Raw genomic sequence first — 27,989 nt, 5'->3', positions numbered from 1 at the left:
ACTGGAGAGAGCTCAAATAAAGGGAGAGTTCACACAGAAATCCAGATTTACTCACTGTTTACTCAAACTCAAGCGGTTTCAAATCTTTAAGAGTTTCTTGTTTTCTGTTTTGCACAAAATAAAATGTTTTGAAGAAGCTGAAAACCTGTAACCGTTGACTTTCATAGTAGCAAAAACAAACAAGTCAATGGGTACAGCTTTTCAGCTTTCTTCAAAATACCTTCTTTTGTATTGAACAGAATAAAGAAACTCAAACAGGTTTGGAGCAAGTGAAAGGGAGTTAATGATACAGAATTGTTATTTTGGGGTGAACTATCCATTTAAGTCCTCTTAATGGAGGTTTTCATAATGGTTTTAAAATGAAGATTGCAGCTCTACTGACTGAGGCTAAAGGTGTGATGAAATATTGTTTTGGTTGTTATTCCATTAAATGATCTTATAGATCTATGATATATAAGTTTTGGTGGAGTTGTTGTGGTAATTTGCCCACAGTAGCAGTAAAACCTCTGAAATGGTGTACACATCTGATGATCTAAGACCTAGTTTTTTGTTTTTTTAATATTAGGAATGTTCAGAGCTCTGTTAGATGTACATTTGCATTCTACATTTCTGTTGTTGTAGCAGGGAGATGTTTGTTTTGTGGCATGAAAAGAGTTTAAGAACTTCAGTTTTAGCTGGGAGTACTACTGCATATGCACTCATGTGATTGGCTTAAATTATATTAAACTGAGAGACCCAGAAACAACACTGAGTCCTTTCTGAGACTGCAAGTCAAATATTCTGAAAAAACATTTAACCTTTCTTAAATGTATTTACATTTTTAATCATTAAAAACTTACAATATTAGAATCAATGAAAATAGGATGCAGATGCCAGAACATTGTCATTAACACTCTTTTGAATCATATTTCTACTAAAGAACAATGACTTTAGTTTACTCTACTTTACATTCTGCTGGTTCTGACATCAGAATAAATACTGAAGTCTGAACTCTGAGCCTTTTTCATTCCTCTGCCTTTGTTGCTGTGTGGAAGGCATGTCTAATGAAGCATAACACACTTCTTCACCAGCCTGAAACAGAATATATTTAATTAAAATAATAAACAAATAAATAAACAAATAAATATATTACATTATATTGATGTAATTTATGTTGCTGCTAAACTATTGCGAATAATATATATTAAAATTATTCTCAAAATGTGCTCATACCTCAACATGTCTGTTCTCAGCCCCATAACCTACAGAAACTTAACAAAAGATAAGAATAATTTACATTTTATAATTTGAGATATACATTTTTTACGAATAGCTGATGACCTGTAGTTTTCTTCTGACAGAGGCAGTAGACGCAGATGGAGAAGAGGAGAACACACACCGAACACACACTGAACAGCAGATTCCAGCAGAAAACACACTCTGATGCAGGTGATGTGGAGGTGCTGTTAAACCGTTCAGCACAAGGAGACTCTTGCTCTAAAATGAACAACAGGCCATTATTAAAGTGAATATATATTTAGTTATTATATTCATTTTATTTTATCTTAACTGATTACACACAATAATGAAAAATATGAGTTTAACACGGATGAATTTGCTAAAAGTGGTTGGAAAATCAGAAGTTAAAGATTCTAATATTAAATACACTATAAATCATCGTTTTACAAAATATAATGAATTTGCTGTTAATTTAATTTAAAGTATTATTAGAAACTAAGATACACTTTAAAAACTAATTATAAACACTTATTTTACTAATATACTTTATTAAATATACATTATTTCGGTATTTGAAGTCGGACTATGGCTGCAGGATTGTGTTGCTTAATTATTTGCAGGACTTTGCATTAATTATCGATAAAATTCATTCAAATAATATTAAAATAATAAAACTTTAGGTAAACATGTAAACTTATCATTAAAGCACAGCTATATTATGAAGAGATAAACTATAATTGACACTAATATTCGCTGTAAACCATAATCATCAAAATGAACTGAAATAAACACTTGAAATAAATTATTCTGAGTGTAATGAATGATTAAATAATTCCCCAGCACGGTTTAATTGAGAAAATATCTTTTGCAACACATTTTTAAACATAATATGTTAAATAAATAATCTCTAATAACTCATGACACAATATTTTAATAGTTATTTTACAAGACACTAGTATTCAGCTTAAAGTGCAGTTTAAAGGCTCACTGGGTTAATTAGGTTAACTAAAGTTAGTTTAATTTAGGCAAATCATAGGACAACAGTGTTTGGTTCTGTAGCCAAAAAAAAAAAAAAAAAAAATCTTACAGGGCTAATAATAATGTGCTTAATTTTTTGTTTGTTTTTATCAAAAACTGTTTTCACTTCAGCCAAACTGAAAAATAAACTTCACTGATCTGATAAGATCTCTTAGATCATTGTCACAAAGCACAGATTTTCCATTAGGCTTTCTTTAGTCTTGTGTATTGATTAATGTGCGCGAGGGCAACTATTGGTTTAATGAGGGAGTTTTCTGAGAGATGAAGAGCTGTAAAGTGAGTGTTCAATTACAAAAAGAAATGATTATACAAACTCAGTGTTTCCTTTTATTAACATTGACAAAACCGTATTACTTTAAAAGAAATATGATTATCAAAGCATGTCTTAGAGCGAATAAGCCCAACAGGATTTTTATATAATCGCCTTTTACCTTAATTTATATATAAAATAAATGTTTAATTAGTAATCACTACTGATGGGTTAGATTTTCAATATTCAATATTGTTCAGTAATTATTCAGCAGTAATTAAACATCTCTGTAGCATTTCCTCCTGCAGATGTGGTTCAGTCAGTTCAGCACTGCAGGGAGCTGTCCATTGTGCTGAATTTACTCCACACTAAACTCTCTTCTCACATTAAATTCATTATAAGTGTCTGATCAGTGAACAGGATACTGTCATTTCTCAACAACTAAAGAAGGTCTAATGTAGAAATTAAAAGATAATAGGAAATACAAACAGATGGATTTGCTTTATGAAAGGAAATTTTGTTGAATGATTATTACAATTTGGTTTAAATGTTGAATGTTGCACTCGTATATGTTGCATTGCTCTGCTCTTCTTTAAATAAATCAAACCTCAGTTGTGTGCTGTTTACACTGTCTCTGATTCATGGCACGTGTTTTAATAAATCAGACTTTTGCATCTTCAGTTTCTCATCAATTCCAAGTCATGAAAATAATAAAAGCAACATTTACAGCTGCAGCGTGCACTAAATATTTTCTTACTTTTCTTATTTCTGTTTTTGTCTAACCACAGTTTATCTCATGCATTGATGTGTGTATTGAGCATGCAAGATCACCAGCTTGACCACAAACAGTTTTAGGACATTCAGTCTGTTGCATGCCTGAATAAAAACACTTGTGGTTTGTGTTCTCGCCTAGCTTTTCACAGCAACTGCAACATCACTGCACCAGGAGCGTCAGTAAAGACCAAGAAGAAGAAGAAGAAACACAGCACTGAGCCTGAAAGCTGATGTACTGTAGGCTGCAAGCAGAATCCTTTATGACCCAGAGATAATTTAATATGAAAAATGTATATCAATATAATAAATGAATCATATTATTAATCATATTATTCATTTTATAAATAATTTTTAACTACATTCAAAAAATAGAAACCTGTTTACCTTTAATATGTTTACTTTAATTAACTTTGATATATTTTTACTACTGTAAACTGGTGTATAAAATCAGGCCGCTTCAATGCAGACTTTGCACCCTTAACAGAAGTTCAGAAGCTCAAATCACATCAAATCATCAAACGTAATGACAAACGAGAGATGTTTTTCTGAATAAAATACAATCTTTTTTTGTTTTAATATAAATGAACAAGGCTAGATAGGTTAGGAAAATTCTAGCAAACGTATAAGCTAATTGTCATTACAGACCTTGTGATAGTAATTTAGCTTATTGAAAGCTGTATATTAGTGATGAAAACAGCTATTTAGATTCATACAAACAGAAATAATGTATTTATAAACTTGCACCTTTCTGCTGTGGACGCCATCTTGTGGTCAGACGCGGGAACTCATTCGGCAGGTGAACTTTTGTGCTTTCTAGCCGTTGAGTGAACACAAAGTCCCTTAAAAAGCCTTCACATACATCCAAAAATAACGAAAACATTATTAAAACTTAATAATATTAAATCTGAAAACAAGAGCCAATGAAAAGTACATAAATATGACTGAACCATGTAGCCTACCAGATGATGATACAAACGGCCATGTGATCTGAAATCGTGCGTAGACCATAGACTGTAAAATATAGGCATAGACATAGAAATTGTGAACGATTTAATTTACTTTCTATTATTTACAATAATAAACTTTTTTTTAACTTATATTCCTAATATCTACGTGAGCAGTTAGCACTGTACGTGTAATTAAACAGCATGCACTTACATTGCTTGGGCCACTAATAGAAAATATATGAGTTAATTTTATTATTTTAATTTAATTAATTCCTAAATAGCTGTACATTTTACAAAGTCAAACCTTGTCAAACCAATCTTGCTCATTTAGCATTATTATTACAGTTTCGTGAATTATAAATTAATTGATTTAAACTTCATTATTATTATTATTATAATTATTATTATTTTAACTATGTTTATTATTATTATTAATTATTTATTATTTATATGTTGAGATGAGATGAATCGTTTACTCACGTGATTCAGATTGGCGATTCAAATTGTGGTTGCTATAGCAACGCGTGTTATGATTTGACTCCATATATAAACACCGAGACTCGCCGCTATCTGTTGATTGAGGAGAGGCGAATTTCTGAGACATTTGCTGAGGATTACTGTGCTGATACTGCGATTCTTCAAGGAGACCAGAGAATTTCTGACAGAAGACTTTTATTTTACAAGGAGATCGACGCTCAGAGCTGAAATTATTCCTTTTGACACGTTTTGTTGCTCTTTTGTTGTGTTTATTTTGATTTTGATCTTGTTTTTATTGACATTTTTATTGATATTTGATCTTTGTTCTTGTTTTCAGGTTTGCTGGAGTTTGGAGGAGTTTGTCAGATGGGTGAAAACCGCAGTGAGTGTTTTAGTTTTTATTCGTTTATGATCAATCATGATATGATGTTGTGTAATGTTTGGGGAAATGTGATGTAAATAAACTGGTACAAATGAACCCATTTCAACACAACTGTTCCCCGATATAAGTGATCAGATGTCTTTTATTCTCTGTAGATGCAGCTACTAAAGTTAATTGTTGATTAATTCTTATAATCTTATGATAAACGTGATATGTTGTTGTTGTTGTCGTTGTCTCAGGCCGCTCCAGATCCAGGAGTTCTGCTTTCATCCAGGCAGCTGTTCAGGACGTCAGGACACATGATGGTGATGGTGAAACCCAGACCGTGAGCCAAGAGCTTGATGGATTTCTCGCACCTCTGCCTTCCCTGTTGGCCAAATCTGTGTCCACAGATCAGGGTAACAGGAAGAGGAAGCGGCAGAGCGGCAGCCAGCAAACACCAGAAGATGAACGTCCGTCCACCTCATCTAGAAGAGCTCTCAAACGCTCTCGCAGAGGTCAGAATGGCTTATTGAAGAAGTGATGATGATGTTTCAGTAATGCTCTTTTACAGTTTTCTCTACTGCTGCATGTTTTCTTTGAACACACATTTCTACTGCTCCTCTGTGTTGCAGACGCGTATGCAAAGGGCCCACTGCTGGGAGACGGTGGATTTGGCTCTGTGTTTGCTGGGATGCGCAGGTCTGATGGACTGCCAGTAAGTCGTTTTCTCCGCTCTTCATTCAATCAGCCTTTAGAAATCCTGATCTCAGTAAATGTGATGTGTGAGGATCAGGCAGGTGTGATTTATTATGCTTTATCTGTCTACAGGTCGCCATCAAGTATGTGTCTAAAGAGCGGACACAGAGGAGACTGAGAGTTGTGAGTTCAGTGTGAACCTGTTGTTGTGTTTGATGTTTCATTGGGTTCTGAATCCAATCGTTTGTCCTGCAGGAAGGTCAGGGTCGGCTGCCGCTGGAGGTGGCACTGATGACCCGCGTCAATTCAGCTCCTGCCTGCCCCAACGTCCTGCAGCTGCTAGACTGGTTTGACCGTCCCAGACGCTACATCCTGATCCTGGAGCGTCCGGATCCCTGCCAAGACCTCCAGAGCTACTGTGAGGAGAACGACTGTCTGGATGAGGGTCTGGCCAAGAAAGTGCTGGTGCAGCTGATCGCGGCTCTGAAACACTGCGAGAGCCGCGGAGTCCTGCACCGGGACGTCAAGCCAGAGAACCTGCTGATCTCCACAGAGTCCCAGGACATCAAGCTGCTGGACTTCGGCTGTGGAGATCTGCTCAAGCGCTCGGCCTACAAATACTTCGCAGGTGGGTTTGTGTTGCAGAAGGAAACACTCTGTGGATGTTTGTGAGCTTTTGATGATCCACCAAAGGGAATTTGTGTGTGCTGGAGTGTTTTGAACGGGTGTTTGTGTCTCCTTGTGTCTCTCAGGAACTATTCAATACGCTCCACCTGAGTGGTTCTGCAGACAGCGCTACCATGCGGGTCCAGCTACGGTGTGGTCAGTAGGAGTGACCCTCTTCAACATCCTGTGCAACCGTTTCCCCTTCGGAGGCTCACTGAGGGTCACGTCCAGGAGCAAACTGACCTTCCCCATAACTCTGTCAACAGGTAAGAGACTCACTGAGAGATCAGCAGAAGTGTGTTGCTCTGTGTTTCTGAACACGGTGTTGTGTGTATCAGAGTGCCGTCAGCTGATTGGCTGGTGTCTCAGTCCAGCGGCGGCTGATCGGCCCAGTTTGGACGATATTGAGCGCCATCCCTGGTTACAGTGAACAGGTGGCCAGTGACTTGACACTTATCTGAGTGACGCACTCATGGCTTTGATTGTGTTGTTAGGGTCAGTCTGGATTAATGATCTTAATGATTTGTGTAGGGTGAGCAGGAGTCACACAGGAAGTGCAGAGAACTGCTTCCTGATCACCTGCAGAATGAGGAGTGGGCATTAACTAATGGCCGACTCACCCAGGGCCGGGGCCCCTTTACCTGCACTAAGCCACCGCTTCAGATGAATTTAATGTTAATAGGGATTTTAATAATAAACGTATTATTTAGACAAATAATCCAGGTGTAGTGTCTTCCTAGAGTGACTGGAGAGAGCTCAAATAAAGGGAGAGTTCACACAGAAATCCAGATTTACTCACTGTTTACTCAAACTCAAGCGGTTTCAAATCTTTAAGAGTTTCTTGTTTTCTGTTTTGCACAAAATAAAATGTTTTGAAGAAGCTGAAAACCTGTAACCGTTGACTTTCATAGTAGCAAAAACAAACAAGTCAATGGGTACAGCTTTTCAGCTTTCTTCAAATATCTTCTTTTGTATTGAACAGAATAAAGAAACTCAAACAGGTTTGGAGCAAGTGAAAGGGAGTTAATGATACAGAATTGTTATTTTGGGGTGAACTATCCATTTAAGTCCTCTTAATGGAGGTTTTCATAATGGTTTTAAAATGAAGATTGCAGCTCTACTGACTGAGGCTAAAGGTGTGATGAAATATTGTTTTGGTTGTTATTCCATTAAATGATCTTATAGATCTATAATATATAAGTTTTGGTGGAGTTGTTGTGGTAATTTGCCCACAGTAGCAGTAAAACCTCTGAAATGGTGTACACATCTGATGATCTAAGACCTAGTTTTTTGTTTTTTTAATATTAGGAATGTTCAGAGCTCTGTTAGATGTACATTTGCATTCTACATTTCTGTTGTTGTAGCAGGGAGATGTTTGTTTTGTGGCATGAAAAGAGTTTAAGAACTTCAGTTTAAACTGGGAGTACTACTGCATATGCACTCATGTGATTGGCTTAAATTATATTAAACTGAGAGACCCAGAAACAACACTGAGTCCTTTCTGAGACTGCAAGTCAAATATTCTGAAAAAACATTTAACCTTTCTTAAATGTATTTACATTTTTAATCATTAAAAACTTACAATATTAGAATCAATGAAAATAGGATGCAGATGCCAGAACATTGTCATTAACACTCTTTTGAATCATATTTCTACTAAAGAACAATGACTTTAGTTTACTCTACTTTACATTCTGCTGGTTCTGACATTAGAATAAATACTGAAGTCTGAACTCTGAGCTCTTTCATTCCTCTGCCTTTGTTGCTGTGTGGAAGGCATGTCTAATGAAGCATAACACACTTCATCACCAACCTGAAACAGAATATATTTAATCTAATTAATAAACAAATAAATACATAAATATATTATATTATATTGATGTATTTTATATTGCTGCTAAACTATTGCGAATAATATTAAAATTATTCTCAAAATGTGCTCATACCTCAACATGTCTGTTCTCAGCACCAGAACTTACATAAACTTAACAAAAGGATAAGAATAATTGACATTTTATAATTTGAGATTTACTTTTTTTACGAATAGCTGATGACCTGTAGTTTTCTTCTGACAGAGGCAGTAGACGCAGATGGAGAAGAGGAGAACACTGATTACACAAAATAATGAAAAATATGAGTTTAACACTAATGAATTTGCTAAAAGTGGTCAGAAAATCATAAGTTAAAGATTAAAGACTAATTAGTTATAGTTAAAGATTAAACTAATTATAGACTTATTTTGCTAACATAAATTTTAAATATACATTATTTCTTTATTTATAGTTGGACTATGGCTGCAGAATTGTGTCATGTATTTATTTGCAGGACTTTGCATTAATTATCTTTAAAATTCATTCAAATAATATTAAAATAAAAAAGCTTTAGGTAAACATGTATACTTTTAATTAAAGCACTGCTATATTATGAAGAAATAAACTATAATTTACACTGTAGATGTTTGCATGTCTCTTCATCAGCTGTATTAGAAACACATTTAAGGACATCAACAAAACACCTGCAGAACAAAAGCAAGAGTGTGTATTAAATCTCTAGCACATCATCAAGAATACATCATGACATTCAAACACAGAAATATTGACTCACACAGAAGTATGATGACTGTAAGTCTCGCTCGCTCCATCTCAGAGACTGTGAATGTGCGGGTCTTCAGCGGCGGTGTGAAGGGTCCGCTTCATTGTGGTGTGAGGGATCTCTGTGGAAGAGCTCTGAATCTTTGTGTTGTTGTTTTATTTTTATGGTTATAATCTGGTCTGTTTCCTCTCATATGCTCCTTTAAACACACTTTAAAAGCTCTTTTAAATGTTCAAGTTTATTTATAAAATGTAAGAGTGAACTCAGTTTCATAAATTGTTGGGACTTTTGTTTTGGACGATGTGATGTTTAATGTTGTAATGGAGATGACCTGAAGTTTTGAGCGTCTTTATGAGTTTCTTGTTTGGCATCGTTCATCTACATGCTGATTGTTTTCTTTGGCTTCTAAACCTCCAGAATGAATGTCTTTGCTCAAGGTTTCTTTTGCTCTTGGTCTTTAAAGTTGCTAGAAATGTATTTTTGCTTTTGTCTGTACCCGCAAAGCTTTCCATTCCATTTGTGCACTCTATACAAGCTCAAGTCACAACTAGTGCACTGACACAATCACGAGGCTGTGGTTTCCTGTTTTAGCTTGTTTAAAATTAGATGGGGAGACAAGAGTGATCATGGTCAGTTTTTTTATTTATTTATCAGTTTAATATGAAACTGGGTGAATGCATCAGTAGATCAAAATTACATTATAAACACTGAGACCAAATTGAACTATCAAATATTAAACAGTACCACCTCAGCAGTTCTTTGTGCTTTAGTACCAAAACCTAATACAAGGGCCGATCATTGATTGGTAACAAATGGATGTTTGCCGTTACCGGCTTTTAAAAACTGTTATGGACTGAAATCCCATGCTGATCATCTTAACTTTTGATGTAGCCACTGAGATCGTAGCCTGTTTCTCTTAACTTTGCAGGTTTGGTGATTGTTTATAGTGTTCTCATGTGCTGATTGGTGAAATGGTAATGGTGTCTGTGTGTTTCTATCTTCTGTAGAGCAAGAACCTGCTGAAAAACAGCATTCATGCTGAGTCTGACCCGATCATGCTGAGTCAGACTCGATTACCTTTTAATCTTTTTCCTATTTAAAAAATATAAATAAATACATTTTCTGCATTACATACTTTTTTTTCTCTCAGTTACATTTCATAAAGGCCTTTCAGGTGTTCTGAGCTCTTATCTAGAACTGGTCCTGATATGGTTTGTGTGCTAGTTTTCTTAACGTCGCTTCCGCAATTAGCCACTAGATGAAGCCGTTGAGTATTTATTATTTTCTTTTTTAAGCTTTTTTCATTTTCACACTCTAATAACTAAAATATTTTGTAGAAATATTAGAAAAAAAATATTATTTATAAGTGAACATTTGAATCCAAATGTATTGTTTATATATGCATACGATAAAAACATACAGATTCAAACATAAACACAGCCTTGTGCTTTTACTTATAATGTCCTTTATCTTAATAATACATACACTCTTCTTTAAACTTATCTTAAAATACAATCTTTGAAAACAATATTATTGTCAGAAATAAAATGTTAAACCCTAAAGAATCAACGGATCATACTTTCATTTAAAAAAACATTTGATTGTAATAGATAATGTGCTGTAAATAAAACTATGTCCACTCAAACTCTGTCAGACATAAGACAGAAAGTAGACTAAGAGCAGTTCATGTGTCAGATGTTGGTGTAGGGATGTTTAGATGACAGTCGTCTATAAGAGACTTCAGTGTGGACGCAGATCTTTCCAATCTTACTCGCCTCACACTGATGTTTCTCCACACAATCTGCCTGAAATGATTGACAAGGAGAGAATGGATCAAATAAACTAGTGAAAAACCACATCAGTCCACAATTCATCTTTGATATGGTCAATAAAAGAGTATAAAATAGTTACCACAAAAACATTTGCTTTAAGAATCTCTGCACCCATGTCGAAAACTAAAACACACACAAAATGAACCTGATTAATATACTGTAGTAATTTATAGTAAATACTGTGGGGTTTTTGAACTATACTATATTAAAGGACTTGAATTAATCTGTTGTGGTAATTCTATAGTTTCTGTGGTAATGCAACAACTATAGTAATGTAAACAAACCAATACTGTACTAAATACAACTATAATCCACAGTTTACTGTGGTAAAAAACAAAGTATGCTACAGTATTTGTCTCAGTTGATCAGTTCAGTAGTTAATACTATATTCTGCTGCAGCATTCATTAACAGTTTAGTAAATACTATAATATACAGTACAGTATAATACAATTTACTGTAGAATGGGTCAAAAACACTCCAGTATTTACTATAAATTACTGTATTTTCTCATGTGGAAAAGTCTAATAATTGCGATTAGAGTCAAAATGTTAAAAATTTAAAGAACAAATCTTAAAAAAGCTCTACAGATTCACAGATTTGTTCAAAATAAAAGTAAATGTGTCGATGAGCTCTACCTGTAGTTTGAGGACGACAGAAGCAGTAAACACAGATGGAGGACAGGAGTGAGGAGAGGAGAACACACACCGGACACACACTCAACAGCAGCGTCCAGCAGAAAACACACGCTGTCACTGGAGGAGAAACTGCCTCTAAAGAATATAAAAGCATGAACGCACACAGGTACACATTTAATAAAAATAAATAAACAACAACAAACAAACAAATTAATGGGTTTTATGGCAGCAGCAGGTTTTATATGAGATGTTTTTTTGGAAAAACAGATACTGTAACTCTATTTTTAGTCATTTTGATATAAATCCTGTTTTTATGTTGTACATTGAAGAGTACAGCTGCAAAAAATATATATAATAATAAAAATAAAAAAAACATGGTTGATGAAAATTTTGAAAAAAATTTCTTTGTAGTTTTCAGAAATCATGTTTTACATTGAGTACTGAAGAGTTCAACAGCAAAAAAACACAATTTCTGAAATATTCTGTGAATTCTTCATATGTAACTTTTTTTAAATAAGAGGTTAAGAGGCTGAATAATAATTGTAGAGATGATGGCAATTTTACTGGCCTGCAATGAGTGGAAACACAACCAACAGATATAGTACAATGTTCTGACTTATTATCGCCATTAAATCGTTTCAACAGTAGATAGATAGATAGACAGACAGACAGACAGACAGACAGACAGACAGACAGACAGACAGGCAGATGAGCGGGCGGATGGATGGACTGACTGGATTGATTGATTGATTGATTGATTGATTGATTGATTGATTGATTGATTGACAGATACATGTCATGCTAACTTTTAAAAGTATTTAGTACAACAATACAGTATTTTATTTTGATTCATGTTGTTGCTGCTGTTGTATTTTGTAGTTTATTTCGATAAACTTAAAATTTAAGTATTGACTATTTTATTGCAAAAATAAATTTAAATGTATTTTTGCCCAACCTGGTAATTCTGATATAATGATGATTTAACAGTGCTGACATAATCTGAATTAAAGTGATTTACTCAATCTACTTATTTAAAATGAGCTGAAACAACACAATTCTTGAGATTTCATTGGGACAACCTAATTTTTTATGTTCAATCCACATAATTTTGTTAAAAGTGTTAAGATAACTTAATTTGTGTTGGGACAACATGACTAAATTGTGTAGAACCCTGCATTTTAGTGTACATATGTAATGCGAATTAATGATGGCATTTAAAGCATACAGAAATGCTGACATCTTATTGTGTACATTAATGACAAAAATATAAACACATCAGAAGATTAAGTTGAAACATTGTTTAGAATATAACATTTCTTCAGAAACAGACAATAAAAAGATATTCAATAGTATAAATAATAATGCAATAATGCTTTCTTACCAGCAAGAGAGAGATGAGTTGTTCGGTTTCCATAATAGTAAACCTCAGATAAGGAGATGATGCCTTTTTTATCCTTATTTACCTTATTCTCACTTTTCGCACAGTAGTACAGCCCCAGATCAGAGACACTGATGTTAGTAATATGCAGATCATAAGAACTGCTGTACAGGTTCTGGAGAAGCTGGAAACGTTCAAGTATAGCTGTGTTCGTTTTTCTAACATCTATTGTTAAAGAGGGCTGGTTTTCATGAGAGCAGTTTCTTATCCATACGATCATAAAACCAGTAGGTAAAGAGAGATCACAGTAGAGAGTGATGTTTTCTCCTGGTCTGACTTTCATCTCCACTTTTTCTCCAGTGATTCTTCTCAGACTGCACAACAAAACACCTGTAGAGTAAGAAAGGAAGAGTGCAAATATAAAACACTTAATGATACTTATTACAGAAGCATAAATATATTATTAACGCTGATGTTTGATACTCATTTAAAGTACTTTTGTAAAAGCCTTTGTAAATAGGTTTATTTTCTTACACATGAGTTTAATGAAAGTAAGTCTTGGTCTCTCCATGTCAGTGAGTGATTGTGAGTAACTGACACTGGTGAGAGTCTCAATGCACACAAACAGCTCTTATCTGATTGGTTCACGTCGATGGAAAGTTTCACCTAAATGCCCATGCGTCATGAGGGGTTGGCTTTACAGTGGGTTATTGTGCGTGTATTTACAGAGGAAGGAGCGGGTTAACCAATCACTCTTTCTCTACAAACATATTTTGCTGTGACCTTATGTGCAGCATTTGATTGGTTCACGTCAAATCATCATCAAACAGATATGCTGTGGAGGTCAAATATAATCTTTTGTATATCAGATCAGTGCAGCATCAAGAAAGCTTTTCACACACAAAATTGTGTGATTAACACTTCAATTGGGGGCCCTAGCCACAAATAATATAATAATTGCAGAGAAAAAAATTTTTTGCAATCACATTTTTAAGAATTACTTACAATGACAGGCAATTTACATAATCCAACAACATAACCGGTGTGGATGCTGATACAGTATAGTTACTACTAGAGTTATCGATATAGTTATGATTCTTGGTTCATTGATGACACTTAATTCAGCAACATGTCAACATGTCAAAACAGGAAATCACAGCATTAGACCTCTGTCAGCAAACACCTTTGTTACAGATTCTTCACAGCTCTAAGTTTATCATTGGTCAAAAGTATTTCCTTAAGTCTTTGTGGGGTTTCATATGTTGGTTAGGGTGCACAGATCTGCACAGGAAGCTTGATTTAATAACTGTGTATCATTGGTCAAAAATGTTTCCTGTAGTCGTGTGGTTTCTTATGTCCGTTTCGGTGCACACATCTGCACAGGAAGCTTGCTTTATTAACTGTGTCACTGTTACTTGGCAAAAGTACTGAAATATAGATTCACAAAAACATTCCTGAAAAGGTTCAGGAACAGTGTGAGAAGAACAAGTCTGAAGTTGTGATCACAATGCACTTTTCTCCCCATAGACTTCCATTTATACACATGCAAATGCAGCAGACAGGAAATGCAAGCTCATGCAACGAGGTTTGAGAGTTGAGAGTTCCAAAGCTCAAACTTGATGAACTCTGACCACCAAAAACGCCTCATGTGATAGACAGTGAGACAAACTAAAGTTCAAACATGACCATCTCTGTACAGAAATTTTAAATATGGGGAATAGTGGGAAAAACTGGAGCACCTAAAGGAAACCCACAGAGACAAGGGAGAAAATGCAAACTCTACACAGAAAGGTCTCCTGGTCCAGCCTGGACTCATATTAGCAACCATGTTGCTGTGAGGCGACAGTAAAAACAACTGAGCCACCATGCCACCCCTAGACTCTATGAAGTCCATTTCAGAGAATTACCCACTAAACGACAAATGTTTTTTTTTTCTTGTTTCTTTTTTTTTTTTGCAACAGGTTTATTCTTCATTCTGAGAAACTGTGATACTTCCTGATCAATAAATTAAATATTTGCAGATACTGCATACATGCAAACCAATTTCACCAAACTGGCACACAAACTATCCACTGTCCTCATGTGAAACAGTGTTTGCCCCTTTACTGATTTCTTGTTTGCTTGTTTTTATATTATTTTTTTGCATGTTTGTCACACTTAAATTTTTCAGACCCTCAAACTAATTGTAACGCATAACAAAAGTAAACATATCATGCAGTTTTTAAACAAAGGTTTTCATTATATGGGTGGATGGGGGGGATACAAATGGTTTTTAGCATAATCTGCCTTTTTAAGAACATGCACAGCATCTTAATTGGATTCAGACCAGAACGTTGACTAGGCCACATCAGCTTTAGTTCATTGTCCTCCTGCAGAACTCAAGTTCACTTCAGCTTGAGGTCACTAACAGATGGCCAGACAAAATCCTTCAGAATATTTTGATACTCAGCAGAATTCCTGGTTCCATCACAGCAAGTCTTCCAGGTCCTAAAGCAGCAAAACAGCTCCACACAATCACACTCCCACCACCACATTTTCCTGTTAATATGATGTCCTTTGTCTGAAATTAGCTGTTACGTTTATGTAACACATAATGGGACACACCTTACAAAAAGGTGTAAGGTTACAAACTTTTGTTCTTTCAGTCACAGAGAGTTTTTCCAAAAGTCAAGATGTTTTCTGGGAAAACTGAGAAAGCCTTTATATTCTGTTTGCTCAATGCAAACATTTGTGCTGTGTCTTTCATATGGTGGAGTCATGAACATTCACCTTAATACCTTAACTGAGGGAAGTGTTTCCTGCAGTTATTTGTATGTTGTAGTGGGTTCTTTTGTGACCTCTTGGATGAGTTGCTGCTGCTCTCTTAGGGTAATTGTGGTCGGCCATGCACTCCTGGGAAGGTTTTTCACTGTTCCATGCTTTACCATTTGTTGACACTGACTCTTACTGGTTAGAGTCCCAAAACTTTAGAAATCTATTACCTGTTCCAGACGGATAGATGTCAATTAATTTCTTTTACATTTGTTTTCGAATCTTTGATCTTGGCATGATGTCTAGCTTTTGAGTATCTTTTGGTCTACCTCTCTTTGTCAAGAAGCTCCTATTAAAGTGATTTCTTGATTGCAAACAAGTGTGGCAGTAATCTAGCCTGGATGTGGCAAGAGAAATTGAACTCGGCTGTGATAAACCCCAGTTAAGTTATGTTTTAACAGCAGGCACCTTGTTCTGCTCTCACAGCTCTTGGTCCTGTCCCCCTTGCCACACAGACATTTCTTAAAAAACTGAGCACGTGTCCATAATGGACATGAGTGTTCGTATTGTTCATACCTCGACTGTTTTTCTACATTGCTGCGTGTCTATTTGATGTTGCAGCAATCAAAGTTCATCAAATCTGTTTCATAAGTATTTCATTATGTTGTGTTCAGACAAAGATGTTGCAAAGTAAGACTGTAGGCGTTGATCTGTATATTAAACTGTGGACATGTAAAAGATGAGTGTGAATTTGTGTGCAAATGTAACTTCTGTTTATCTTATTGACAGATGTGTTATTGATATTATGTGTAGTATTAAATAAGCTGTGTTCACACAATTAATATTATTATTTACATTTCAACTGTCAGGCCACACACTAAAAACATCACTCTATTGAAATTTAGCTTACCCGATTCACAATTCACAAACCAGCGACCTTCTTGCTGTAAGGCAACAGCGCTTTGCACTGCGCCATCGTGTCTCACCTTATATAAATATATTGCAACAATTTTGCAAAACTCATTTTTTCAGTGCACCACATATAAAACATTAACAACACAGCTGCAATAATTTTCAGATGAATGATAAACACTGATGGTCATATTTCAATCTTTCATTCTTATTGATGGAGTTTTAACATTTGCACAGTAGTACAGCCCCAGATCAGAGACACTGGTGTTAGTAAAGTTTAGATCATGGGAATCTAATCTCAAAGCAGTTCAAGTATAATTATACTTGCACGAGTGCTATGAGAGTAAGTCGTGGCCTCTCCACGGCAGTGAGTGATTGTGAATTACTGTCACTGCTGAGGGTCTTTATGATTGGTTCACATCAATGGAAAGTTTTACTTAAAAACATCCTGCGTCAGGAGGGTTTGGCTTTCCATTGGGTTATTCTTTGATGTACAATTAACAGTGGAGTAGTGTTGACCAATCTCAGCTGTCTTAAAAACGTCTTTGTCTTTGTGATCAGGCACTTGATTAACTCATGAAATTAAAGAAGTCAACAGGAAATAAAAATACTGCTTAAACCTTTCATCAGTAAACAGAGACAAGTTTAGTTTCTATGAACACAGATAGTCACATCCATGTTTGATTATAATCACTAAAATATGTTTTTTGAACTGAAATGAAATAATATAATTGATCTTTTTCTTTGTGTTGCTGCTGTAATTGAGGGTTTTTATGTTTGTTTTGTTTAATAGGTCAAAACTGGAAGTGATGAAGGAACAGCATCTGAACATGTCAAAACAGGAAACCCACAAGCCCCGTTCAGAGCCTGTCACATCTGTTGCAGTGCCCTAGTTTGGACATTTGAGGGCACTAGTTTGTTTTGTAGTTTTACTTCATTTATGTCACACAATGGGGAATGATCACAAAATGCAAAAATGCAAGTGCAGCAATTTATTTTAACAAAGACTAAGGTTTCCAAAAGACAAAGGTTTCCAAACTTGAACAGAACTAAAGCAGGGTGCAAATCTACTCCAAACAAGAAAACAGGCAAAAATCTAAAAACGAGTAAATACAAAAACAGGGTAGGAGTGCTAAAGAGTGCTAACGAAAACAAACACAAAACAGGAATCCAAGAATTATCAAAATACAAAAACTAGATGACCAGACAAACATACCAAACGTGAGGCGCGGACAAAATCCTTAGGCAACTAAAACAGAGAACAAGAGGGTTTATAAAGACAGGACTGAGTTAACAAACACGAAACAGCTGTAACATAACAATCAGTAATACACAGGATTATGGGAAATGAAGTGAAACTACAAAACAAACTAGTGCCCTCAAATGTCCAAACTAGGGCACTGCAACAGATCCCTGTACAGCCTGTACAGTTCATCCTCTTCACATTAGCTTTTACACTTCACTGATCTGATAAGATCTCTTAGATCATTGACACAAAGCACAGATTTTCCATTAGGCTTTCTTTAGTCTTGTGTATTAATTAATGTTGTCACGGTTGCAGGTTTGTGCGCTTTTCCGGAGTGTATGTTTGATCACGTGGGTTTGTTTTGTTTTGGTTGTCCATGTGTATTTGTTATGCTCACGTGATATGACGACACCCAGCTGGGCTGATTACACGCCAGCTGAAGCTCATTATTAGGCCTATATCAGGGCGACGTTTCTATGTTTCTTTGTCAGTTCGTTACACCTGTTCTTATGTGTGTTATCTGTGCTCAGGCCCCTGAGGAGATTTATCTGGACCCTGTTTTCCTGTCTGTTCCTGCCCTGTGTTCGTCGTCCTCCTAGCCTGTCACTTTCATTGTTTGTTTATTTTGACTTGGTCAAATAAACTTCAATCACTCGCACCTGGATCCTCTTTGACTCTTTTTTTTGAACGTGACAGAACGAACTGACCTTATTATGGATCCAGCGAGTGCATCTCAGATCTCCGAGTTCGTCTCGCACAGCAACGCCAGGATAGACCTTTAGGATGAGGCTTTGGCCACCACGTCACAGGTGATCCAGGCTCTGGTCGGCCAAGTTTCATTGCTTACTTCCCAAGTCCAACAGTTGATCACTGGAGCTGCACAGGCTGAGACTGCATCGATTCCGGAGGTGACACCACCAGCGCCTGCGGTTGTTGGTCGCTCTGTTGAACCGCGCCTTCCACCCCCGACCTGTTACTCTGGAGAGCCCCTCTTGTGTCGATCCTTTTTGTCAAAGTGTTCCCTTTATATTACGCTGCAGCCATCATTGTTTGCCACCGAAAAATCCAAGGTAGCGTTTGTCATCACGCTTCTTTCAGGCAAGTTTCCCAATGGGGAACTACAGCATGGGAACAAAAGCTACCATGCTGTGCTACCTTCGACCTGTTCTCCAAAGAGCTAAAGAAGGTCTTTGATCGAGCCGCTTCCGGGAGAGAGGCTGCCCGAGTTCTCGCTGAACTCCGCCAGGGGAATCGGAGCGTGGCGGAGTACTCAATCGAGTTCCGGACCTTAGCCGCTGAATGCGGCTGGAACGCGGAGGCGCAATGGGACGTGTTTCTGCACGGATTTTCTGACCGGCTTCAAGATGAGATCTATTCGTTAGATCTTCCTAAAACTCTTGACGGGTTAGTTGACTTGGCCATCCGGGTTGACACTAGACTGCGCCGTCGAGAGAGTCGCCTGCAGCAAGGCAGGTTTTCGGATCCCGTCCCTGACTTTCAGGCCTTGGCTGCGACACCGGAAGTGGTAAACGTTGACCCGGAACCCATGCAGGAGGGTAGATCCTGCTTGTCCGTGCAGGAGAAGCGCCGACGGAGATCGGAAGGACTCTGCCTCTACTGTGGTGGGGCGAGGCATCGGGTGGCTTCCTATCCCGTAAAAGACAACACCCATCAGTAGGTAAGAGGTTACTGATGGGTGAAATTAATATGGACAAATCCTCTACGTCTGCTACTTTATTGCCCGTCTCTTTATCATGGGGTTCCGGAACTCATAACACACAGGCAATCGTCGATTCCGGGGCGGAAGGAAACTTCATTGACTCTAGTTTGGCTTTCAGTTTCAAACTTCCGGTTATAGCACTATCACAACCCATTGCAGTACGCGCCCTCAGTGGACTTTCCCTTCCCACCATCACTCACTCCACCAAACCCAAAAACTCATTACGTCTGGAAATCATGTTGAACACATTTCATTTTTTTTAACAGACTGTTCCAACTCACCGGTGGTGTTGGGTCATCCTTGGTTGATTCTTCATAAACCCCACATTAATTGGGGTCTTAATTCTATATTCTCATGGAGTGAGAAATGTCATGAGTCTTGTCTTTCGTCTGCTCGTTCTGCTGTTTCTTGTTCGGTGTTTCAGGAGGAGCGCATGGACCTGTCAAACGTGCCCAGTGAGTACCTCGACCTGAAGAGAGTGTTCAGTAAGTCTCGAGCTGCTTCTCTGCCTCCTCACCGTCCCTATGACTGTGCAATAGACTTATTGCCAGGTACGTCTCCGCCCAAAGGCAAGTTATACTCTCTTTCTATTTCTGAGAGGGAGGCCATGGAGAAATATATTTCTGATTCTCTAGCGGCCAAGATCATACGGCCCTCTTCTTCACCGGCGAGGGCGGGGTTCTTTTTCGTGAAAAAGAAGGATGGGTCTCTTAGACCCTGCATCGACTATCGAGGGCTGAACAGCATCACGGTGAAGAATACGTATCCTTTGCCGCTGATGTCTTCAGCGTTCGAGCATCTGCAGGGGGCTTCGTTTTTCACGAAATTAGATCTCCGCAACGCATATCATTTGGTTCGCATGAAGCAGGGCCATGAGTGGAAAACCGCGTTTTTGACCCCCAGGGGGCATTTTGAATATTGCGTTCTTCCGTTCGGGCTTTCTAATGCTCCTGCGGTTTTCCAAGCACTCGTAAATGACGTGTTGCGAGACATGATAGATCAGTTTATTTCTGTCTACCTGGATGACATTCTGATTTTTTCTCGTTCTCTCCAGGAACATGTGCAGCACGTCAGGCGAGTGCTTCAGCGGCTGCTAGAGAATGGGCTTTTTGTCAAGGCGGAGAAATGCATGTTCCATGCACAGTCTGTTCCCTTTCTAAGACAAATTGTGTCAGTCGAGGGGGTGCACAAGGATCCAGAGAAGGTTCAGGCTGTGGTAAATTGGCCACTTCCGGAGTTTCGTAAGGCCCTGCTGAGATTTCTGGGCTTTGCTAATTTTTACCTGCGTTTTATTCGCAATTTCTGCCAGCTCGCCGCCCCTCTGACATCATTAACCTCCGCCAAGACTCCCTTCAGGTGGTCGAGTGTAGCACAGGCTGCATTCACTAAACTAAAAGGCCGTTTTGTTTCAGCCCCCATTCTGGTGACACCTGATCCCTCCCGGTAGTTCGTGGTGGAGGTTGACGCGTCAGAGGTGGGGGTGGGCGCTATCCTGTCCCAGCGCGCCACCTCGGATGACAGAATTCATCCGTGCGCGTTTTTCTCACATTGATTATCTCCCGCAGAACGTAATTACGACATTGGTAATCGGGAGTTGTTGGCTGTCAAACTCACATTGGAGGAATGGCATCATTGGTTGGAGGGTTCGGGGGTTCCCTTTATCGTTTGGACAGGTCATAAGAACCTCGAATACATCAGGTCCGGCAAACGACTTAACTCCAGGCAGGCTCGGTGGGCATTATTTGACACATTTCATTCCTCTGCCCAAATTACCATCAGCCAGAGAGACAGCGGATGCTGTCATTAAAGAGCCCATATTATACATGAAATAGGGTCATATCTTGGTTGTAAGGGTCTCCAACAACAGTTTAATATGCATGCAAGGTCAAAAACACTTTCGTGGTCTTATAGTCTGCATTTATTTTTACCTAATTATCCCAGCGACTCCTGTATGAATCGTCCAGTGATTCATTTATTCCCAAACCCCTCCTTAGCGCGAAGCTAATCTGCGCTGATTGGACCAATGACTGTCTGTTGCGATTGGTCGACTGCCTTCAGTCAGAGTGAAATGCCAAACAGCTAATCAGCAATATAAAAGTAATCACAGTTCATACACGCTCGATAGTGTAGGCGTGGATTTTAGCTGCCAGTGGGTCAATGTAAATACAGACTATGGACTTGAAAATTCAGACGACTATCTATTTTATTGAACAAAAACTCCAAAAACATTTGAGGAGATCTCCTAGCTTCTCACTCTGCTCTTTTCACAGACACACACACATATTGCACACACACACACACACACACACACACAAACACACACACCTCCGGACGACAGTGCACGCACACACAGACACACACACTACTCCTCGTCCACGGAGCTCCGTTAACAAAGCAGCACGCGTCGCGTTTTTAACGTGACTTTGCACGCGATATGAGAATATAGCCAGTTAACCTGAGACAGTACACGCGGTTACAAGTAACAAATCACAACTAAACACATTTGCAAGCTAGAGTCAACGAGGCAACAACTTTAATCGCACATACTTACACTTAAGAAATGGAGGAAGAAAAATCCATCCTGACGTCTACCAGTAAGTTACTCTTTACTGATCCTTCCTTTAACAAACGCAGATGAAGTATTCTTTGTAGCATGTAGTTTCCAGAAGTTTCCAGTACTTTCCAACTGCTAGGCTATAATGCTGAGGTTTCATCTTTGGGTAGAGACTCAATATACCCATCTGCAGTGTGACTTCAATCGATCTGCATGTTTGTGTGTGTGTGTGTTTGTGGGTGTGTGTGTGTGTGTGTCTGGGTTTCTGCATCAGAGGGCGGGGCCTCAGGTTTGAAATCTCCTGGGTTTACGCGTGCACGTGAATAACTTGGTTTCGTTCGTACGTCATGGCGAAACACCTAATGAATCGGTATCAAGGCGACTCATTTGAAGCACTATGAGTCGACTCTTTTATAGATGAATCAACAGTTTTAAACACTGTACACTAACAGATTTAAGCCTTAGCTGGATACTTCACTTCACTTAGAGCTGTGTTACACACTACATGGAGGGGAATTTTCAAAAACCCATAATATGGGCTCTTTAATCACGTCTTTCGCATTCATGGCCTCCCCACAGACGTGGTTTCTGACAGGGGACCCCAGTTTGTCTCTAAATTTTGGAGAGAATTCTGTCATTTATTGGGGGCGACTGTTAGTCTTTCTTCTGGTTTCCATCCTCAGAGTAACGGATAAACAGAGAGGGCCAACCAAGATCTCGAACGCATGTTATGTTGTTTGGTTTCCCAGAATCCCTCCTCTTGGAGTCAGCAGCTCCCATGGGTGGAGTACGCACACAATTCATTACCAGTGTCGACTACGGGCCTCAGTGTAGTCTAGGTTACCAGCCACCAGCTTTTCCCAGTCTGGAATCCGAAATCGCGGTCCCCTCCGCCCACGCCTTTGTCCAGAGGTGTCGACGCACTTGGAGCAGGGCCAGACAGACCCTCCTCCAAGTGGGTGCGCGCACTAAGGCTAAAGCCGATCGCCAACGGTCGAAGCCTCCCGTTTACGTCGTCGGTCAAAAAGTGTGGCTTTCAACTAAGAATATTCCCTTGCATTCCGTATGTAATAAACTTGCACCTAAATTTATTGGCCCATTCATGTTTCCAAATTAAAGGCCTTTTTTCATACGGAAATTAACCCGCCCACACCGGTTCGTCGTCCTCCGAGCCTGTCACTTTCATTGTTTGTTTATTTTGACTTGGTCAAATAAACTTTAATCACTCGCACCTGGATCTTCTTTGACTCTTATTCTTTGAACGTGACAAATGTGTGCGAGGGCAACTATTGGTTTAATGAGGGAGTTTTCTGAGAGATGAAGAGCTGTAAAGTGAGTGTTCAATTACAAAAAGAAATGATTATACAAACTCAGTGTTTCCTTTTATTAACATTGACAAAACCGTATTACTTTAAAAGAAATATGATTATCAAAGCATGTCTTAGAGCGAATAAGCCCAACAGGTTTTTTATGTAATCGCCTTTTATCTTAATTTATATATAAAATAAATGTTTAATTAGTAATCACTACTGATGGGTTAGATTTTTAATATTCAATATTGTTCAGTAATTATTCAGCAGTAATTAAACATCTCTGTAGCATTTCCTCCTGCAGATGTGGTTCAGTCAGTTCAGCACTGCAGGGAGCTGTCCATTGTGCTGAATTTACTCCACACTAAACTCTCTTCTCACATTAAATTCATTATAAGTGTCTGATCAGTGAACAGGATACTGTCATTTCTCAACAACTAAAGAAAGTCTAATGTAGAAATTGAAACAATAGAAAACACAAACAGATGGATTTGCTTTATAAAATGATGTTTTGTTTGCAAAAGTAATTATAGCGCTTGAATGATTATTACAATTTGGTTTAAATGTTGAATGCTGCACACTTATTTGTTGCAATGCTCTGCTCTTCTTTAAGTAAATCAAACCACAGTTGTGTGCTGTTAATTCTGTTCATGATTCATGGTACATATTTTAATAAATCAGACTTTTGCATCTTCAGTTTCTCAACAATTCCAAGTCATGAAAATAATAAAAGCAACATTTACAGCTGCAGCGAGCACTAAATATGTTCTTACTTTTATTATTTCTGTTTTTGTCTAACCACAGTTTATCTCATGCATTGATGTGTGTATTGAGCATGCAAGATCACCAGCTTGACCACAAACAGTTTTAGGACATTCAGTCTGTTGCATGCCTGAATAAAAACACTTGTGGTTTGTGTTCTCGCCTAGCTTTTCACAGCAACTGCAACATCACTGCACCAGGAGCGTCAGTAAAGACCAAGAAGAAGAAGAAGAAACACAGCACTGAGCCTGAAAGCTGATGTTGGCTGCAAGCGGACTCGTTTAGGACCCAGACATAACTTAAGATTAAAAATAATTGTATAATAATATAATACATTAATCATATTGATTATTTACCTCTGATATTTCTGTAAACTAGTGTGTAAAATCAGGCTGCTTCGATGCACACTAAGCACCCTTAATGGAAGTTCACAATCGCAAATTCATATCAGACCATCAAATGTAATAAACGAGAGATGTTTTTCTAAAAATAATCCGTTATTTATTCCTTTTTAACAGAAACGAACAAAACTAGGTTAGGAACACTTTTGTAAATGTATTTATGCTAATTATTTAGGGGTGCTGTTCAGTTTTTTTTGTTTTTGTTTTTTGACAGACCTTGTGATAGTAATTTACATATTGAAAGCTGTATATTGGTAATGAAAACAGCTATTTAGAGTCACACAAACGATAAATAATGTATTTAGAAACTTGCACTTTTCTGCAGTGGACGCCATCTTGTGGTCAGACGCGGGAACTCATTCGGCGCCGTTGAGCGTACACAAAGACCCTTAGAAAAACTTCACAATTATCCAAAATATCGAAAACATTAATAATAATTTAACAATAATACTATTAATATTATGAAAACAAGAGCGAATGGAGTAACGTTACATAAAATATGACTGTATCATGTACCACATGATACATACGTACGGTCATGTGATTAAAATTTTGCATAGACTGAGAAATGGTCATTGATATAATTTACTTAATATTATTTACAATAATAAACCATTTTGAACTTATACTTATAATCGTAATATCTATCTGAGCAGTTAACACTGTACAAATAATTAACATTTCAATTAAGAGTTGCATTTACAGCTTGAGCCACTAATAGAAAATATCTGAGTTAATTTTATAATTGTATTACTGTAATATAATTAATTCCCAAATAGTTGTATAGTCAAATTTTGTCTAATGAATTCTGCTCATTTGTCTTTCTCACCAATTACAGTTTCGTGAATTATTAATTTATTTAAATGTACTATTATTGTTGTTATATTATTAATAGTAGTATTGTTACCTGTTTAATATTATTTATTTGTTGAGACGAGATTTAGCATTTTTTACTCACGTGATTCAGATTAGCTAATCAAATTGTGGTTGCTATAGCAACGCGTGTTATGATTTGACTCCATATTTAAACACCGAGACTCGCCGCTATCTGTTGATTGAGGAGAGGCGAATTTCTGAGGCATTTGCTGAGGATTACTGTGCTGATACTGCGATTCTTCAAGGAGACCAGAGAATTTCTGACAGAAGACTTTTATTTTACAAGGAGATCGACGCTCAGAGCTGAAATTATTCCTTTTGACACGTTTTGTTGCTCTTTTGTTGTGTTTATTTTGATTTTGATCTTGTTTTTATTGTTTTTATTGACATTTTTATTGATATTTGATCTTTGTTCTTGTTTTCAGGTTTGCTGGAGTTTGGAGGAGTTTGTCAGATGGGTGAAAACCGCAGTGAGTGTTTTAGTTTTTATTTGTTTATGATCAATCATGATATGATGTTGTGTAATGTTTGGGGAAATGTGATGTAAATAAACTGGTACAAATGAACCCATTTCAACACAACTGTTCCCCGATATAAGTGATCAGATGTCTTTTATTCTCTGTAGATGCAGCTACTAAAGTTAATTGTTGATTAATTCTTATAATCTTATGATAAACGTGATATGTTGTTGTTGTTGTCGTTGTCTCAGGCCGCTCCAGATCCAGGAGTTCTGCTTTCATCCAGGCAGCTGTTCAGGACGTCAGGACACATGATGGTGATGATGAAACCCAGACCGTGAGCCAAAGGCTTGATGGATTTCTCGCACCTCTGCCTTCCCTGTTGGCCAAATCTGTGTCCACAGATCAGAGTAACAGGAAGAGGAAGCGGCAGAGCGGCAGCCAGCAAACACCAGAAGATGAACGTCCGTCCACCTCATCTAGAAGAGCTCTCAAACGCTCTCGCAGAGGTCAGAATGGCTTATTGAAGAAGTGATGATGATGTTTCAGTAATGCTCTTTTACAGTTTTCTCTACTGCTGCATGTTTTCTTTGAACACACATTTCTACTGCTCCTCTGTGTTGCAGACGCGTATGCAAAGGGCCCACTGCTGGGAGACGGTGGATTTGGCTCTGTGTTTGCTGGGATGCGCAGGTCTGATGGACTGCCAGTAAGTCGTTTTCTCCGCTCTTCATTCAAACAGCCTTTAGAAATCCTGATCTCAGTAAATGTGATGTGTGAGGATCAGGCAGGTGTGATTTATTATGCTTTATCTGTCTACAGGTCGCCATCAAGTATGTGTCTAAAGAGCGGACACAGAGGAGACTGAGAGTTGTGAGTTCAGTGTGAACCTGTTGTTGTGTTTGATGTTTCATTGGGTTCTGAATCCAATCGTTTGTCCTGCAGGAAGGTCAGGGTCGGCTGCCGCTGGAGGTGGCACTGATGACCCGCGTCAATTCAGCTCCTGCCTGCCCCAACGTCCTGCAGCTGCTAGACTGGTTTGACCGTCCCAGACGCTACATCCTGATCCTGGAGCGTCCGGATCCCTGCCAAGACCTCCAGAGCTTCTGTGAGGAGAACGACTGTCTGGATGAGGGTCTGGCCAAGAAAGTGCTGGTGCAGCTGATCGCGGCTCTGAAACACTGCGAGAGCCGCGGAGTCCTGCACCGGGACGTCAAGCCAGAGAACCTGCTGATCTCCACAGAGTCCCAGGACATCAAGCTGCTGGACTTCGGCTGTGGAGATCTGCTCAAGCGCTCGGCCTACAAATACTTCGCAGGTGGGTTTGTGTTGCAGAAGGAAACACTCTGTGGATGTTTGTGAGCTTTTGATGATCCACCAAAGAGAATTTGTGTGTGCTGGAGTGTTTTGAACGGGTGTTTGTGTCTCCTTGTGTCTCTCAGGAACTATTCAATACGCTCCACCTGAGTGGTTCTGCAGACAGCGCTACCATGCGGGTCCAGCTACGGTGTGGTCAGTAGGAGTGACCCTCTTCAACATCCTGTGCAACCGTTTCCCCTTCGGAGGCTCACTGAGGGTCACGTCCAGGAGCAAACTGACCTTCCCCATAACTCTGTCAACAGGTAAGAGACTCACTGAGAGATCAGCAGAAGTGTGTTGCTCTGTGTTTCTGAACACGGTGTTGTGTGTATCAGAGTGCCGTCAGCTGATTGGCTGGTGTCTCAGTCCAGCGGCGGCTGATCGGCCCAGTTTGGACGATATTGAGCGCCATCCCTGGTTACAGTGAACAGGTGGCCAGTGACTTGACACTTATCTGAGTGACGCACTCATGGCTTTGATTGTGTTGTTAGGGTCAGTCTGGATTAATGATCTTAATGATTTGTGTAGGGTGAGCAGGAGTCACACAGGAAGTGCAGAGAACTGCTTCCTGATCACCTGCAGAATGAGGAGTGGGCATTAACTAATGGCCGACTCACCCAGGGCCGGGGCCCCTTTACCTGCACTAAGCCACCGCTTCAGATGTCTTTAATGTTAATAGGGATTTTAATAATAAACGTATTATTTAGACAAATAATCCAGGTGTAGTGTCTTCCTAGAGTGACTGGAGAGAGCTCAAATAAAGGGAGAGTTC

General features: G+C 38.4%; 3 protein-coding genes and 1 long non-coding RNA gene across 11 annotated transcripts; 2 read left to right on the top strand and 2 right to left on the bottom strand.

The window, feature by feature from the left end:
- Window positions 1-43: 43 nt before the first annotated feature.
- On the bottom strand, window positions 44-1,476 carry LOC147846740 (uncharacterized). The gene is made up of 3 exons (XR_015476433.1): window positions 1,321-1,476; window positions 1,213-1,250; window positions 44-1,071 (listed from the first exon to the last, which is right to left on the bottom strand). It is a non-coding gene; the product is annotated as an uncharacterized LOC147846740 (long non-coding RNA).
- LOC147846739 (serine/threonine-protein kinase pim-3-like) lies at window positions 1,341-24,383 on the top strand. 4 transcript variants are annotated; one of them, XM_087236892.1, is made up of 10 exons: window positions 1,341-1,428; window positions 3,420-3,570; window positions 5,042-5,086; window positions 5,326-5,583; window positions 5,701-5,783; window positions 5,897-5,947; window positions 6,020-6,392; window positions 6,517-6,696; window positions 6,769-6,864; window positions 6,962-7,148. In XM_087236892.1, the coding sequence occupies exons 3-9, from the start codon at window positions 5,071-5,073 to the stop codon at window positions 6,858-6,860; spliced, it is 1,053 nt and encodes a 350-aa protein (XP_087093018.1). In that variant the 5' UTR covers window positions 1,341-1,428; window positions 3,420-3,570; window positions 5,042-5,070; the 3' UTR covers window positions 6,861-6,864; window positions 6,962-7,148. The 4 variants fall into 4 exon arrangements, with proteins under 4 accessions (XP_087093018.1, XP_087093020.1, XP_087093017.1 ...); XM_087236894.1 differs by lacking the exons at window positions 1,341-1,428; window positions 3,420-3,570; window positions 6,769-6,864; window positions 6,962-7,148 and adding exons at window positions 8,506-8,567; window positions 24,291-24,383 and having other exon boundaries at window positions 4,698-5,086; XM_087236891.1 differs by lacking the exons at window positions 1,341-1,428; window positions 3,420-3,570 and having other exon boundaries at window positions 4,698-5,086.
- Window positions 10,468-25,521, bottom strand: LOC141385531 (uncharacterized). 4 transcript variants are annotated; one of them, XM_087236975.1, is made up of 5 exons: window positions 25,432-25,521; window positions 12,872-13,258; window positions 11,491-11,625; window positions 10,934-10,977; window positions 10,468-10,827 (listed from the first exon to the last, which is right to left on the bottom strand). In XM_087236975.1, the coding sequence occupies exons 2-5, from the start codon at window positions 13,209-13,211 to the stop codon at window positions 10,714-10,716; spliced, it is 633 nt and encodes a 210-aa protein (XP_087093101.1). In that variant the 5' UTR covers window positions 13,212-13,258; window positions 25,432-25,521; the 3' UTR covers window positions 10,468-10,713. The 4 variants fall into 4 exon arrangements, with proteins under 4 accessions (XP_087093101.1, XP_087093099.1, XP_087093100.1 ...); XM_087236973.1 differs by lacking the exon at window positions 25,432-25,521 and adding an exon at window positions 24,838-25,066; XM_087236974.1 differs by lacking the exon at window positions 25,432-25,521 and adding an exon at window positions 17,748-17,772.
- On the top strand, window positions 24,249-27,930 carry LOC100537170 (serine/threonine-protein kinase pim-3-like). 2 transcript variants are annotated; one of them, XM_087236963.1, is made up of 9 exons: window positions 24,249-24,383; window positions 25,826-25,870; window positions 26,110-26,367; window positions 26,485-26,567; window positions 26,681-26,731; window positions 26,804-27,176; window positions 27,301-27,480; window positions 27,553-27,648; window positions 27,746-27,926. In XM_087236963.1, the coding sequence occupies exons 2-8, from the start codon at window positions 25,855-25,857 to the stop codon at window positions 27,642-27,644; spliced, it is 1,053 nt and encodes a 350-aa protein (XP_087093089.1). In that variant the 5' UTR covers window positions 24,249-24,383; window positions 25,826-25,854; the 3' UTR covers window positions 27,645-27,648; window positions 27,746-27,926. The 2 variants fall into 2 exon arrangements, with proteins under 2 accessions (XP_087093089.1, XP_087093088.1); XM_087236962.1 differs by lacking the exon at window positions 24,249-24,383 and having other exon boundaries at window positions 25,044-25,870; window positions 27,746-27,930.
- Window positions 27,931-27,989: the final 59 nt, after the last annotated feature.

The sequence above is a fragment of the Danio rerio genome, chromosome 1 (assembly GCF_052040795.2).
Source record: "Danio rerio strain M-AB ecotype USA chromosome 1, GRCz13ab, whole genome shotgun sequence".
Classification (NCBI taxonomy): domain Eukaryota; kingdom Metazoa; phylum Chordata; class Actinopteri; order Cypriniformes; family Danionidae; genus Danio; species Danio rerio.
This window is presented reverse-complemented; position numbering and strand designations above follow the sequence as displayed.

Bases quoted from the DNA above. Each gene is read 5' to 3' on its own strand.
- LOC141385531 (XM_087236972.1), bottom strand. From the start codon at position 13,439: ATGGAGAGACCAAGACTTACTTTCATTAAACTCATGT. The intron at 13,259-13,402 runs GTAAGAAAATAA...CTTACTCTACAG, and splicing joins TACTTTCATTAAACTCATGT to GTGTTTTGTTGTGCAGTCTG. The intron at 11,626-12,871 runs GTAAGAAAGCAT...TATATTCTTTAG, and splicing joins AACTCATCTCTCTCTTGCTG to AGGCAGTTTCTCCTCCAGTG.
- LOC147846739 (XM_087236892.1), top strand. The intron at 5,948-6,019 runs GTGAGTTCAGTG...TTTGTCCTGCAG, and splicing joins CACAGAGGAGACTGAGAGTT to GAAGGTCAGGGTCGGCTGCC. The intron at 6,393-6,516 runs GTGGGTTTGTGT...TGTGTCTCTCAG, and splicing joins GGCCTACAAATACTTCGCAG to GAACTATTCAATACGCTCCA.
- LOC100537170 (XM_087236962.1), top strand. The intron at 26,732-26,803 runs GTGAGTTCAGTG...TTTGTCCTGCAG, and splicing joins CACAGAGGAGACTGAGAGTT to GAAGGTCAGGGTCGGCTGCC. The intron at 27,481-27,552 runs GTAAGAGACTCA...TGTGTGTATCAG, and splicing joins CCCCATAACTCTGTCAACAG to AGTGCCGTCAGCTGATTGGC.